Source organism: Ovis canadensis, chromosome 12, assembly GCF_042477335.2.
Source record: "Ovis canadensis isolate MfBH-ARS-UI-01 breed Bighorn chromosome 12, ARS-UI_OviCan_v2, whole genome shotgun sequence".
Lineage (NCBI taxonomy): Eukaryota > Metazoa > Chordata > Mammalia > Artiodactyla > Bovidae > Ovis > Ovis canadensis.
Genome location: NC_091256.1, coordinates 64,434,173 through 64,447,183, shown reverse-complemented (window position 1 = coordinate 64,447,183; position 13,011 = coordinate 64,434,173). Strand labels below are relative to the sequence as shown.

The 13,011-nt window shown below is 38.7% G+C and overlaps 1 protein-coding gene across 6 annotated transcripts in view; it reads left to right on the top strand.

The window, feature by feature from the left end:
• The window catches only part of PRDM2 (PR/SET domain 2), a 131,849-nt gene that overhangs the window by 8,083 nt on the left and 110,755 nt on the right, over positions 1–13,011 (top strand). For 5 of the 6 annotated variants that reach the window (XR_011247554.1, XR_011247553.1, XM_069544903.1 and 2 more), the window contains exon 2: positions 9,231–9,304. The exons of the other annotated variant lie outside the window; for it this stretch is intronic. Coding sequence is in view for 3 of the 5 variants with exons in the window: in XM_069544903.1 (XP_069401004.1) it covers positions 9,296–9,304 (9 nt within the window). In the remaining 2 variants the exon portion in view is untranslated. The remainder of the gene's footprint in view (positions 1–9,230; positions 9,305–13,011) is intronic. 6 annotated transcript variants of the gene reach the window in all.

Genomic DNA, 13,011 nt, shown 5'->3' with positions numbered 1-13,011 from the left:
ATTTATGTGTAGTGTGTGGAGGGTGAGTTTTCCTATATACTTTATTGTATAGGAGAAACCAGAAAGCCTCTGAGCAGCCACTTGTAAGATGACTATATTGACGCTCAGGTTTGAAAAGATGCATATTGAGTGGCAAGACCATTTCCTCACAGTACTGAAGCTTTCGTCCCCTTTACAGAAAATTCACAAGTATTTTGCAGGGTTCCTGAAAGTCCCTTAATTTTTAATGTTTAATCACATCAGTTACATCTGCTTTGGGAACTCCAGTGAAGAATAGTAACTCGAAGGGTTAATTGAGAGTACATTTTATTTGGGAAATTGTGAAGTGAGCTGTCATGGGGCAACTCCTTGTAGAAAGTCTGTGTTTGAGTTGGAAGCTTGGATGTGAGAAAAGAATCAGCTTAATTTTCCTTGTATAATAATTTTAAGTTTTTAATGCAGCTAACATGGGAAGATGTTACAAAAGCATCATTTTATAGGAAATTCTTTGAGTTTAATGCTGTTTTGCAGAATATATGGAGAATACATAGTCAACAGTTGGTTAGTTATAATTTTCAGCAGAGAGATGGGAATTATAATAATGATCTTGAATCTGTGCATAGTTCTCATCAGACAGCAGAGACTGGCTAGAACACCTGTAGAGTTTTTGTAGAAACCCAAAACAAAACCTAAAAGTTTTGATGTAGTAAATTATATGTTCAGCATAATATAATGACGTAGGTGTATACATTTAATCAGAATTATAAGAAAGTGAAAGTTGCTCAGTCATGTCCGACTCTTTGCTACTGCGTGAACTCATGAACTGTACAATCCATGGAATTCTCCAGGCCAGAATACTGGAGTGGGTAGCCTTTCCCTTCTCCAGGGGATCTTCCCAACCCAGGGATCGAACCCAGGTCTCCCACATTGCAGGTGGATTCTTTACCAGCTGAGCCACCAGGGAAGCCCTTTCACTTTCACTTTAGAGTAAGAGAGTGCATGTGATAGCCATCCCTAACATTACCAGGTAAATGATAAATAATCAGCACTTGCTATACATTTATTGTTAGCTCTTTATTAGTGAATGCTCGGAGAGGTGTTTCTTGAAAATTTTCCCTTATATTAAAAAAAGTTTTTTTCAAGTAATGGAGAGATATTTTAGGGGAAGAAAAGGCCCCTAGACTGCCATAATCTAAATTTGCATTCATATTACTCTCCTAGTTATCTGCTGGTCTCTTATTAAACATTCTACTATGGTGTTGTTTAACTTAGAGATATTTCAGACAAAAGTAATCAACCTCATCCCATCAGAGCTCTGTGGCTCTGAAGCCATTCGAAACAGCAGATCTCGTCTTCCTCTCACTTTTAGGGGAACTGCGTTGTCAATGTCAAGTTCTCCTGTGTTGTGTTAGTTGCTCAGTTGTGTCTGACTCTGCTCTCTGTGGACTGTAGCCCACCAGGCTCCAGTGTTCCTGTACTTTCCCAGGCAAGAATACTGGAGTGGGTTGCCATTTCCTTCTCCAAGGGATCTTCCCAAACCAGGAATTGAACCCAGGTCTCTTGCATTGTCGGCAGATTCTTCACCATCTGAGCTACCAGGGAGCCCGGCAAGTTCTACGTGGAGTAAATTCTCTAAACTCTGCCTCCTTATTTAGGTTGGTGTCAGGACACTCTGCTCTATGAATTTGGGGAATCAGGCCCTGGGATATTTGTCTGTGGTTTTCAAGGTATCACTGAGGAAACCAATATATTGAAATAGGATAAATTACTGATTTATTTGTGAGCATTAAGTTCTTTATATCTCTTAATACACACTTGAGTTTGGGAAATTCCTCTCTTGATGTGCTGTTATACTGTTGCTTTTGCCTTGGCTAGAAATCATTCTAGAGGGTGAGAGGCATGAGAAGTTTTAAGCTGTAAGAGTTCATATTGTCCGACTTACCAAAGGGTTATTACCTGATAGCTCAGTTGGTAAATAATCCACCTGAAATGCAGGAGACCCTGGTTCGATTCCTGGATCTGGAAGATCCTCTGGAGAAGGGAAAGGCTACCCATTGCAGTATTCTTGGGCTTCCCTGGTGGCTCAGCTGGTAAAGAATCCGCCTGCACTGCGGGAAACCTGGGTTTGATTCCTGGGTTGGGAAGATCCCCTGGAGAAGGGAAAGACTACCCACTGTAGTATTCTGGCCTGGAGAATTCCATGGATTGTATAGTCCATGAGGTCACAAAGAGTTGGACACGACTGAGTGACTTTAACTTCACTCACCAAAGGGTTGCCAAATCTTTGCTGTATTCTCAAATCTGTTTTTTTCTCTTCACACACACACACACACACACACACACACACACACACACACACACACCCACCCCACCCCCCCACCCCCTAATGAAAGCCTGTCGTTTTAAAGGAAAGTTGGGGGTATATTTTTCAGTGTGAAACTAAATGTTCTGGATGATTATTTCAGTGGTATTTTATGTATAATTTTAGAAAAGGAAACTGAATGACTTCATTTAGCAAATTCCTAGGCAGATTCAGTATTTATGAATTATGTGATTCTTCTTAATCCCCAAGAATGGATGCTAGATGCTTTCATTTTGATAGCTGGAGTTTATAGATTGTAACTTGGTGATTCCATTCTTCTGGTAGGAATTGTGAATGGTAGTTTTTGATAGTACATTAGCTGTGTTTGTTAATGAAAACTGCCTTTGAGAAGTTGGCATGCTTTGGATATTTTAATTATTTTTCTAAAAGTTTCTGGGGACTGCAAGAATCTTTGGTCAGAGAAAGTTAAGATTTACAGTGTAAATCTGCAAATCTACTCTGCTAAAAGGTTGATCATCTCGGTGTTTGCCACAGTGATATTCATTTACCATGAGAGATCTGCTTTATGTAGTGATTAGTTTTAGAATTATTTTTCTTTTCTTATGTAGGTCATAAACATTCCAAGACTTCTTTTACACAGTGATATTTTTAAAACTTTTTCTTTTAGTCCATGTTTTCAACGTAATTTTGATTTTTAAAATTTTGCTGCAGTCATGCCACTTATCTTATTTCTGTTTTACTGTTTGTCCAGTTAGTTAGTTTCTTCTGAGTCTTTATCTTGTTGTTGTTCAGTCACTAGGTTGTGTCTGACCGTCTTGGACTGTAGCACGCCAGGCTTCCCTGTCCTTCACTATCTCCTGGAGTTTGCTCATATTCATGTCCATTGAGTCAATGATGCCATCCAATCATCTCATCCTCTCTCGCCCCCTTCTCTTCCTGCCTCAATCTTTCCCAGCATCAGGATCTTTATGAATCAGCTCTTCCCATCAGGTGGTCAAAATACTGGAGATTCAGCTTCAGTCCTTCCAATGAACACCCAGGACTGATCTCCTTTAGGATGGAGTGGTTGGATCTCCTTGCAGTCCAAGGGACTCTCAAGAGTCTTCTCCAACACCACAGCTCAAAAGCATCAATTCTTCAGTGTCAGCTTTATTTATGGTCCAACTCTCACATCCATACATGACTACTAGAAGAACCATAGCTTTGACTAGACAGACTTTTTAATATGCTGTCTAGGTTGGTCATAACTGGTTAGTTGCTATCATGTGAAATGAGCACAATTGTATGGTAGTTTGAACATTTTTTGGCATTTTCTTTCTTTGAGATTGGAATAAAGACTGATTTTTTCCAATCTTTATGTTACAATGTGGAATTTGTAATCTAAGAAAATAATTATAACAGTGGCCTCTAAGCGAATAATTTATTTTCCAAATAGCGCCCCGCCCCCCCCCCCCCCCAAAAAAAAACCTAAATTGAGTCAAAAGAAAAGACCCTTATGCTGGGAAAGATTGAAGGCAGGAGGAGAAGGGGATGACAGAGAATGAGATGGTTGGATGGCATTGCATGAGAATGGATGGTTGATGGATATGAGTTTGAGCAAGCTCCAGGAGTTGCCAGGTGTGCTGCAGTTCATGGGGTTGCGAAGAGTTGGACAGGACTGAGTGACTGAACTGAACTGAATATCAGTAACTTACAGGTGGACTTTCCAGGTGGTGCTAGTGGTAAAGAGCCCGCCTGCAATGTAGGAGACATAAGAGACACCGTTTCAATCCCTGGGTAAGGAACGTCCCCTGGAGGAGGGCATGACAACCCACTTCAGTGTTCTTGCCTGGAGAATCCCATTGGCAGAGGAGCCTGGCAGACTACAAAGTGGGGTCGCAAAGAGTCGGACACAACTGAAGTGACTTAGCGTGCACATAGTGAATGTGCAAATCAAATATTTATTTTCCTAACTCTTTGCCCTTCCTCTCAGACTTAGACTAGTCTTAAAGAATCTGCTATTGCTTTTTCTTTAAAGGCTTTTCATATTGTTTTGTAGGCTTCACAAGTCTACAAAGGACAGATACGACAGTTTGATGTGTTATATGTATTGCATTAATGTTAGTCTGTGTCTGTCTTTTGTTTGATCTGCCTTATCTCAGATGATGTGATAGAAGTATGGCTGGGCCTGCAGGGATGGTCTGACCCTGAAACTGCCTGTTTGTATGGGGTTTCCTGCATATTTCTAGATTTTTTGGTCTCTGGCTGCCGTGTCAGATGACATCAGCTTAATAGTTGTTCAGATTGTCTTGACCTTCTAAGGGACCAGTATTTGAATAAAGACCCTCCTAATTATTTTATTGTTGCTGTATTCATACTGATCATACTGATATAGTTAAATCATCTTTATGATATTACTAAATTAAATATTTGTACAGATGATTTGTCCTAGAATTTGGAAGCAGTATCTTGAAAAGTAAAGTACATGTATGTTATTAAAACCTTGGATCAGTAAAATCAAGATCAAACTTTTAGTTTTCTAAGAGTATGTGCTGTTAGTGAAGTATATTTGGTGATAGAAATTCACATGCTCTAAATTTGTGAATCTGTCTAATGTAGTTTATCTGAAAGACATCAGCAGGTAGAATGGAAGGAAATGTAGACATTTTAAAGAAGGTTTGGTCAGGCATAGAAATCCAAACAAGAAACTAAGAATCTATGGTCAGAAAAGTCCAGGATTTTAAGTTTTTCATTATTTGCCACTGGAAAATTGGAGGAACTTAATTATTAAGCATTTTATTTAAAGTTTGATAGACTTCCTCAGTTTCAGTGGTGGGTGTGAAAAGATTCCTCTCGGCCGCTACACTGGTATGATTGATACTTCAAGTTACCATGTTTGATAAAACACAGACCCTGAGATAACTGTATTAGAAAGGTGGGTATATAAATCAGTGCTGTTAAAGTCAACACTGAATGTAAAAGTTACGTAGAATTGCCATGCACTTCCATAGGGGTTTTGCAATCCTGGAGGAATCTTAAGGAAGTTATTCCAATAACAGAGTTTAGAATCTATAGTTGCTTTAAAATGTATTATCATAGTGCAGCTAGTACATGATTACTACAGTTCAGAGGTTCTTCACCAGAAGGGGATCTGGGGATATGTGTGTGGGTAGTTTTGGTTGACAAGATGCTCAGAGGGAGCTGCTGGCATTGATTTCGCAGTGCAGAGCTAAGTGGCCTTAATGAAAGGGACAGTCCCGCACTGGAGTGAGTACTCAGCTCAAAATGCAATGGTCCTGTGTTGAGAGACACTGCCAAAATCTTAATTCTTTTATTGTAACATCTCTTGCTTTTAGTATAGTTTAATATCCTAATTTAAAATATCATTTGAGAAGTCAGTGTTAGATTTGTGATGTTTTTGATTATTGTAAAATATTTTAGATATATAATCTGATAATATTGTGAGTCAAGAGAGAGAAAGAAAAAAAAAAAGAGGGTCTTGTTTTTAGCAATTAGGATTAGAAGTGATAGAGAGGAGGGTCCAAGCATACAGCATCAAGAATAAGTAGTGAGCCTTTAAAGATGTTAAGGTCCTTCTAGTTTTTGGAAAGAAATGATATTGTTGCTGCTGTTTAGTCGCTAAGTTGTGTCTGACTCTTTGCGGCCCCATGAACTGTAACCCATCAGGCTCCTCTGTTCATGGGATTTCCCAGGTAAGAATACTGGAGTGGGTTGCCATTTCCTTCTCCAGGGGATCTTCCCGACCCAGGGATCAAACCCGCATCTCCTGCATTGGTAGACTGGTTCTTTACCATTGAGCCACCAGGGAAGCCTGAAGAAAGGATACTGCTGCTGCTGCTAAGTCGCTTCAGTTGTGTCCGACTCTGTGTGACCCCATAGACGGCAGCCCACCAGGCTCCTCTGTCCCTGGGATTCTCCAGGCAAGAACACTGGAGTGGGTTGCCATTTCCTTCTCCAGTGCATGCAAGTGAAAAGTGAAAGTGAAGCCCCTCAGTCGTGTCTGAATCTTAGCAACCCCATGGACTGCAGCCCACCAGGCTCCTCCATCCATGGGATTTTCCAGGCAAGAGTACTGGAGTGGGGTGCCATTGCCTTCTCCGGAAGAAAGGATGAATGCCATCTAATTTGGACAGAGAGGAAACAGACAGTGTAGAAAGTCAGATTATTATTAACTCATGTAACAATCTGAATTACAAGTTTTCATTAAAAAATTGAGATTCATGGAAATAAATGAAAGAGTAAGATGTTTTAAGTACTTTAATATTTTAGCTCTTCATTTTTAGATGTCACAGTATCTGAGTTGTTTGGTTTGTGCCTGTGAGCTGGCAACTATGAAAGGGGAGGAAAAGGGAGGGAAAATTTATTAAATAAAGAGGGAAAATAAGTGAAAAGCAGATGGAAAGAAGGAGATAGCATCTCAGAAAATGGCTGCTCTATCCTTCCATGTCCTTAGGATGAAAACCCTGGTGTCATCTTTGACTTCCTCTTTTTTTTTTTTTCCCCATACATAGCATCAAATCTGGCAGCAAATCCTGGGGACTCTATTTTAAAAATAGATCAGGATCTGCTGACTTGTCCCATCTCTCCTATGTGGGCCAAGGCGCCATCATCTCTTGCCTAAATGGGGACATTAGCCTCCTAAGAGGTCTGCTTGCTTCCACCCTACTCCCTTACAGTCTCCTTTTAAATCTAAGTCACGCTAGGTCGCTTCTGCCACCGTAAGCCTCCCAGTGGCTTTCCATCTCTGGATGAAAAAGCTGTAGCTATTCTGGTGAACAGTGCTTACCTTGCAAAGTTTATGCTTAAATCTGTCTCTCCTGTTCTCCACCCCACTCTGTACCATTGTGTCCTGCACTTGGCCTCTTGTCTGCTGTGTACAGTCTTACTTCTTATGATGCTTCTCCTCCATCCCTTGTTGACTCTCAGCTCCTCACTTTCTGCTTTCTCAGTGAGGCCTTCTCTGACCATGTGATGGATTAACTGGCCAGTGTTGCGATAGAGATGATAATTCCTGTCTCCCTCTCCAGGTGCCTGTTTTTCTCAAAAGTACTTTGATTATCTGACATACTACACATTTTGCTTGCTTATTTGTTAGAGGGCAGGGATCTGTCTGCTCACTGCTCAGAAGTAGAGCTTGGCATATAGTAGGTGCAAGGTGAGGCAGGAATAAAAAAGCTGGTGAAATATGGTTCAGAAGCCATAGCAGAAACAAAAGTTACCAAGTAATTTTAGCTTCCTTGATTCTCTGTCATTAGTTGAGAAACTAATCTTGTGAAAATTAACTGAGCTGGTTTGTGACGGTAGCCCAGAGCCTGGTTGTCTTAGAGGAAGCTTCCTAATGATAATCAATGATTCTTGCGAGAAGGAAAAGACAGAGCAAAGGAAATGGTAAAACATCTTTCCAAAGATCTTTCTTATTAAAACATTTGCATTTTACTACAGGGGTTTTTTCCTTCCCCCGGAAAGCTAGTCTTCATGGCCAGTGTTAGTAAATCCATTTATAAAAGTGTAGTGAGAGGGTAGATGAAATCCCTGCCATTTCTTTCACTCCTGGGTGCCTCAGGTGTCACCAGGGCCCTCCTGGTGGAACTGTATAGCCATAATAGAAAAGGCTTAATTTCAGTGAAGAATATGTATGCTAAGGAAGGACATGTTAAATGTATGTGAGAAAGATGCTGAATATTATAAAGTTAAAGGAATGAACTTCATGGGTTAATTACCAGTTTTCTGAAATCATATTCACTGCGTATTTACTTCTGCAGAGTGTATATTGATTTGGCTAGCACTGAGCTTTCTAACAAATTGCAAGTTGTCAAATACATTACCTGTGCCAGTTATGAATAAAAACTAGTTCAGGTGACTAGGCCTTAACTTAAATACAGTGCCTTTGACTGTTAAAGGTGTTCAGGTGAGTGTGGTTAAAGACCTCAAGGAGAAAAATCTGAAATAATCCTTATTAATGAAACCGAGAGAAATGTCAAAGCACTGTTCTTGGTGATAGGGGCTAGGCAGTATGTTTTAGGATGAAGAATGTCCCTAAGTTATAATTTCCTGGGGTATTAGCAGTTAGAACATGAAGTGCAACGTGAGTCTTGTGCGTCTAGGAAAGAAACATGAATGTAGGTAAATCCGTGAAGAAATAGAATTCTATTTAATGATGTGTATATATGCATGATGAAAACAAGAATATTACAGTGGCAGTGCTACTTTCACCATTTCCATAGGTTATGAATGACCCCTAAGAGAGAAGGTTGCAGAAAGGACCATCTTCAGAGATTGTTCTGTAGAAACAAGGATGTCATTTGCATTTGCAAGAAATAATTCTGTCTTCCCATTCCTATACTATGAATAAATTGAAGAAAAATTTTAAAGGAGTAATTGTAGTTCTTTGCAAACAGCTTTTACTAAAATATTTGCATTTTACTACAAGGTTTCCATTCTTTTTCTCAAAGAGAAATCTCCATGGAAATGTTAGTAAACTCACCCTTTCTGCTTCAGGAACTTGAAAAACAAAATAATGTATAGGGGTCTGATTGTGTTTGTATTCAACACAGTATTGATGTAAGTCAAAGAAGAACCTTTACGTTGCTTAATAAATTACTCAGCACTGCTTTGTGTTTCTGCTAACAAAGCTAATTTATTTCTTCTTAGGTATGCTTCAGTTCCAAAGCAAAAATCTGATGTCATTCTAATGAGTCTGCTTTCAATTGTAGAGTACAATGAAGCCCCAGTAAAGGATAGTAAGACATCTATTTTATTGTAGATAATAAATCTGCAAAGTAAGTTCTTAGCGTAGATTGAAGTTGATCTAGCACGGAGTTGCTTTATGAATAGTCCTTTGAGCAGACTCTACAGTTCTGTATGTGGTTTTAAATCACTGTAAATTTGTAGGCAGGTACATATCACAATTGTCTGTTTTTCTTTTTAGGGCTCATGTAATCAAAGAAGTTTCTTTGTTGTGTGTATCTTTTCAGAACACAACAGGAATTGAAAATGAATCAGGTGAGTTTAAAAATAAGAATTTATACGAATACATTATCTAGATGTTAGACCAGTTCTTAATTTTTAAAAGATAGTAACACACACCTTCATCCCTCCTAGATTTTCCTTTCTGTTGCTTAATACCATTCATTAGTTCGTCATTTTCATAGTGTGTGTTTGTTCGTGGAATGGAGTGTGCATTGTCTTGGCGTGAGTTGGCATTTCTGTGGCATTCTTAGGGACCTCAGTTCAGGCTTACTTTTTTTTTTTTGCTTTCTCTGGTGTTATTTTTTTGTTTTGAAGCTTATTAAGCTTCCATTTTTAGTGCTTTTTATTTTGTAATAACTCGTTGGTTGCAAGGAAAAAATTGAAAGTTATTTTTAGAGACCAAAACTGAATGGGAAACTTTAAGCCTTCTGTCCTTTAAAAACCAATTTAGAATAAAAACAAGAGGATGGATATTGAAACATAAGATATGTTTCTCCTTACAGGAGGGTGTGGGATTACCTGGAGATTAAATAATTCTGTAGCCTTAAGGGTGTTCTGATAAGTAGAACCAATTATGTAGATTTTATATATTCTAAGGTAGGATTCTTGTTTTCTAGTCTTAATATCTTTTCACTTGCAGTTACAGAAATGTATGGATATTAGAAGCGTTCTCTCTTGACATCTTTATAAAACTTTTTTTTTTAATATGAAGGAAAGAACTTAAATATGAGAAGTCTGTAATTTTTGGTGCTTAGCTTAAAACTCTCAGCCTTGAAAACATTTTTCAACTGACAAATATCTTTATTAACTGAAACTTCAGACACCTTTTTTATTCTTTACAGGTGCCTCTTGCTGGAGATCACAAGTTCAATTTCATTAGGTGACCAGGTTTAATACATTCAGTCCTCTGTTGAGATTGAGAGATGTGAAATTTTTGGAATGGATTCTTTTGATTTATTTTCATTACTTTATCAAAAATTTGTTGATTTTAATGCAGAGGACCATACATCATAAAAAATGAATCTGGCGAACACATGGGGCACATGGTTTCTATTATTCTTAAAGCTTGCAGATTTACTGACATGCTTTTGAAGGCAAATTATTTTTGAAATGGTGAGATGGGGGAGGGAAAAAGAGAATAGAATGGATTTTTTCATAGTCACTGTCCATCAAAGTTATGTGCATATACATGTCATAAAGTTCATTTATTTTCCTCTTTTAAGATTGAGTCTTAATGCTGATCTTGTCTCCTCATGGAACTTGCTTTTCTACTGTCTCAGAGCTGTTGTTAGAGGAGTCTTGATTCTGGACTAGAATGATGGTGAAAGGTTCCAAAGCGGAATCTTAATATTGACATCACTTAGGTTGCATCACTCTTCAGTGTCATTTATTTCAGGTGGCTAACTGTACTAAGCTAGTAATATTTTATTTCAAGTATATTTAGACCTGTTTGACACCTCACACTTTTGCTTTAATATTGCAGTTATATCAGAAGAACTTGCATTTAAGGAAAGTCCACATGACATTCAAAGAGTTGGAGCAATAACCAGTTCTTTTTTTGGCTCTTTTACAATTTCTTGCAGAGGACTCCCTTTGATGCCAAATATCAGTGGGAAAGGGTCCTCTTATGTTTCTAATGGCTAGCACATTTCTGATTTGGGTGTAACTTTAGTGGTCTGGTAGTGATGAAACTTTTATTTGGATTATAAAAATGTCCACTTTTTATAGTAAAATTTTCAGCATCTTTAGTTATATCTTTATTCTTTGAAGAGTATTAGTCTTATGATACTGAGACCTGATTATTATATCATGACATACAATCTGTGAGTATTTTTCAACAACTGTCCCATCTCCATGATTTTTAAAAATTATGAATTGTTTCAGGACATTTGCTGTTTTTCCCTCTTGTGTTTATTTTTATTTTCAGCCGGTGAAATTGAGCAGTAAGTGCCTGAAAAGCCTCAAAACAACTACACAAAAATTTAGATATTAAGCAAGTTTTAACTTGAACAGGGTTAGTTTTTAATGAAAATCTTGATGATGACTTTAGGGTTAGATATTTCTCTCTAGGGCCTGGTCAGCATTGCTTTGGTGAATCTTATGGTTGGTATCTAAGTTTCTAAGACAATATCATGGAGTCTGTCATTTATACATGCCTGACAGCTGAGGTTTAGGGACTGAAGGATCCTGGGAGTCAGCATACCATACTGTTTACAAGTAAGTCCTTTAGAAGAAACCACAGAGTCCAAAGCCTTCTGGCATTTTAAGCACTGACTGTTGAAGCAGCGATTTGAACTGCTGTCTTATCAATCACTGTTCCAAGGCGTTACAGGTTTAGCAGGCCAGGCTGTATCTCCCCCTTCAGCCCTGGGATCCACAAAGCTCTAGGCCCACATGCTTTTTGCTTATTTTCTCTTTCTGTCTGTTCTCAGCACTCAACCTTTTCTTATTGTCCCTTATCTTCCTAATTTAGAACCCAGTCTTTCCAGACACTGTACCGTCTCCCCTCAGTCTCCATTTTCTTTTCTTTCTACTTTCAAATCATAGATATCTTTTGCTTGCTTCACTATCATTCCACACCCATCCCTGTTAACTGAGATGTTCCACAATTCTTATCTTTTCCTAGATTTTTCTAGGAGAAACCAGAACTTTATAATTGGCTGTCCCAGAGTTTAGAATGCTTTAGCTTATAGAACATCCAGGGCCACCAAGTCCCATAATGTAAATATGTTCATAGTGGCTTAAAGTAGATGTGCTAAAGTTTAATGCCACTTGCTGTCTAGTGAGTACTGAATCAACGTGCCAGGCACTGTAGTGTGTGTTACATATATGTTCTCGTAAGTTTTTGCAGCCACTGTATGAAGAGTGTGGTGGTTTGGTCACTAAGTTGTGTCCAACTCGTGTCTAACTCTCTGTGAAGAGTAGGTATGATAAGTATTTTATGGATGAAGACATTAAGGCCAGAGGCCCATGATCTCTCAAATAGTAAGTGGCAGAGCTCTGTGTCACACCCAGGCTGGTCAGATTCCACAGCCCAGGTTCTTGATTCCCACGCTATACTGCTGTACTGGTCAGGATGAGCTGTGTTATGCGGTACTTATAGACAGGCAGCTCCAAAATCTCAGCATCTTATACAGCAACTGATTTCCTGTTCTTGCTAACATCCAGTGTGGATCTACCATTGTATTAATAGTTGCTTAAGAACCAAGGATGACGGAGGCTTTGTGTCAGTACACATGTCTTTTACATAATTGGCCAAAGTTATTCCTATGGCTACATCTAATTTAAAACTCAAGAGGGGAAAGCAGTGCAAACCTATGAGGTGCTTAGGAGGAGAAGAGAACTATACTATTTAGGTAGAGCCCAGTGATTTTCCCCTGCTTTATCAAGATATTTTGATGTATAACATTGTGTAGTTTTAAGCCCTAATGGTTTAATACAGGTGTCTTGATGACTAACTTATTGAGTCACACAGTTTTTCTTAAGAACCATTATATAACTCATTGCTATGAATATATGAAACTTTGTCAGTATAATAGATTTATGATTTGCCATTGTTTTAGTTGCTGTCATGTCCAACTCTTTGCAATCCCATGATGCCAGTCTACTCTGTCCATGGGATTTTCGAGGCAAGAATACTGGACTGGGTTACCATTTCCTTCTCCAAGGGATCTTCCTGACCCAGGGACCTAACCTGTGGCTTCTGCCGCATCTCCTGCATTTCAGGTGGATTCTGTACT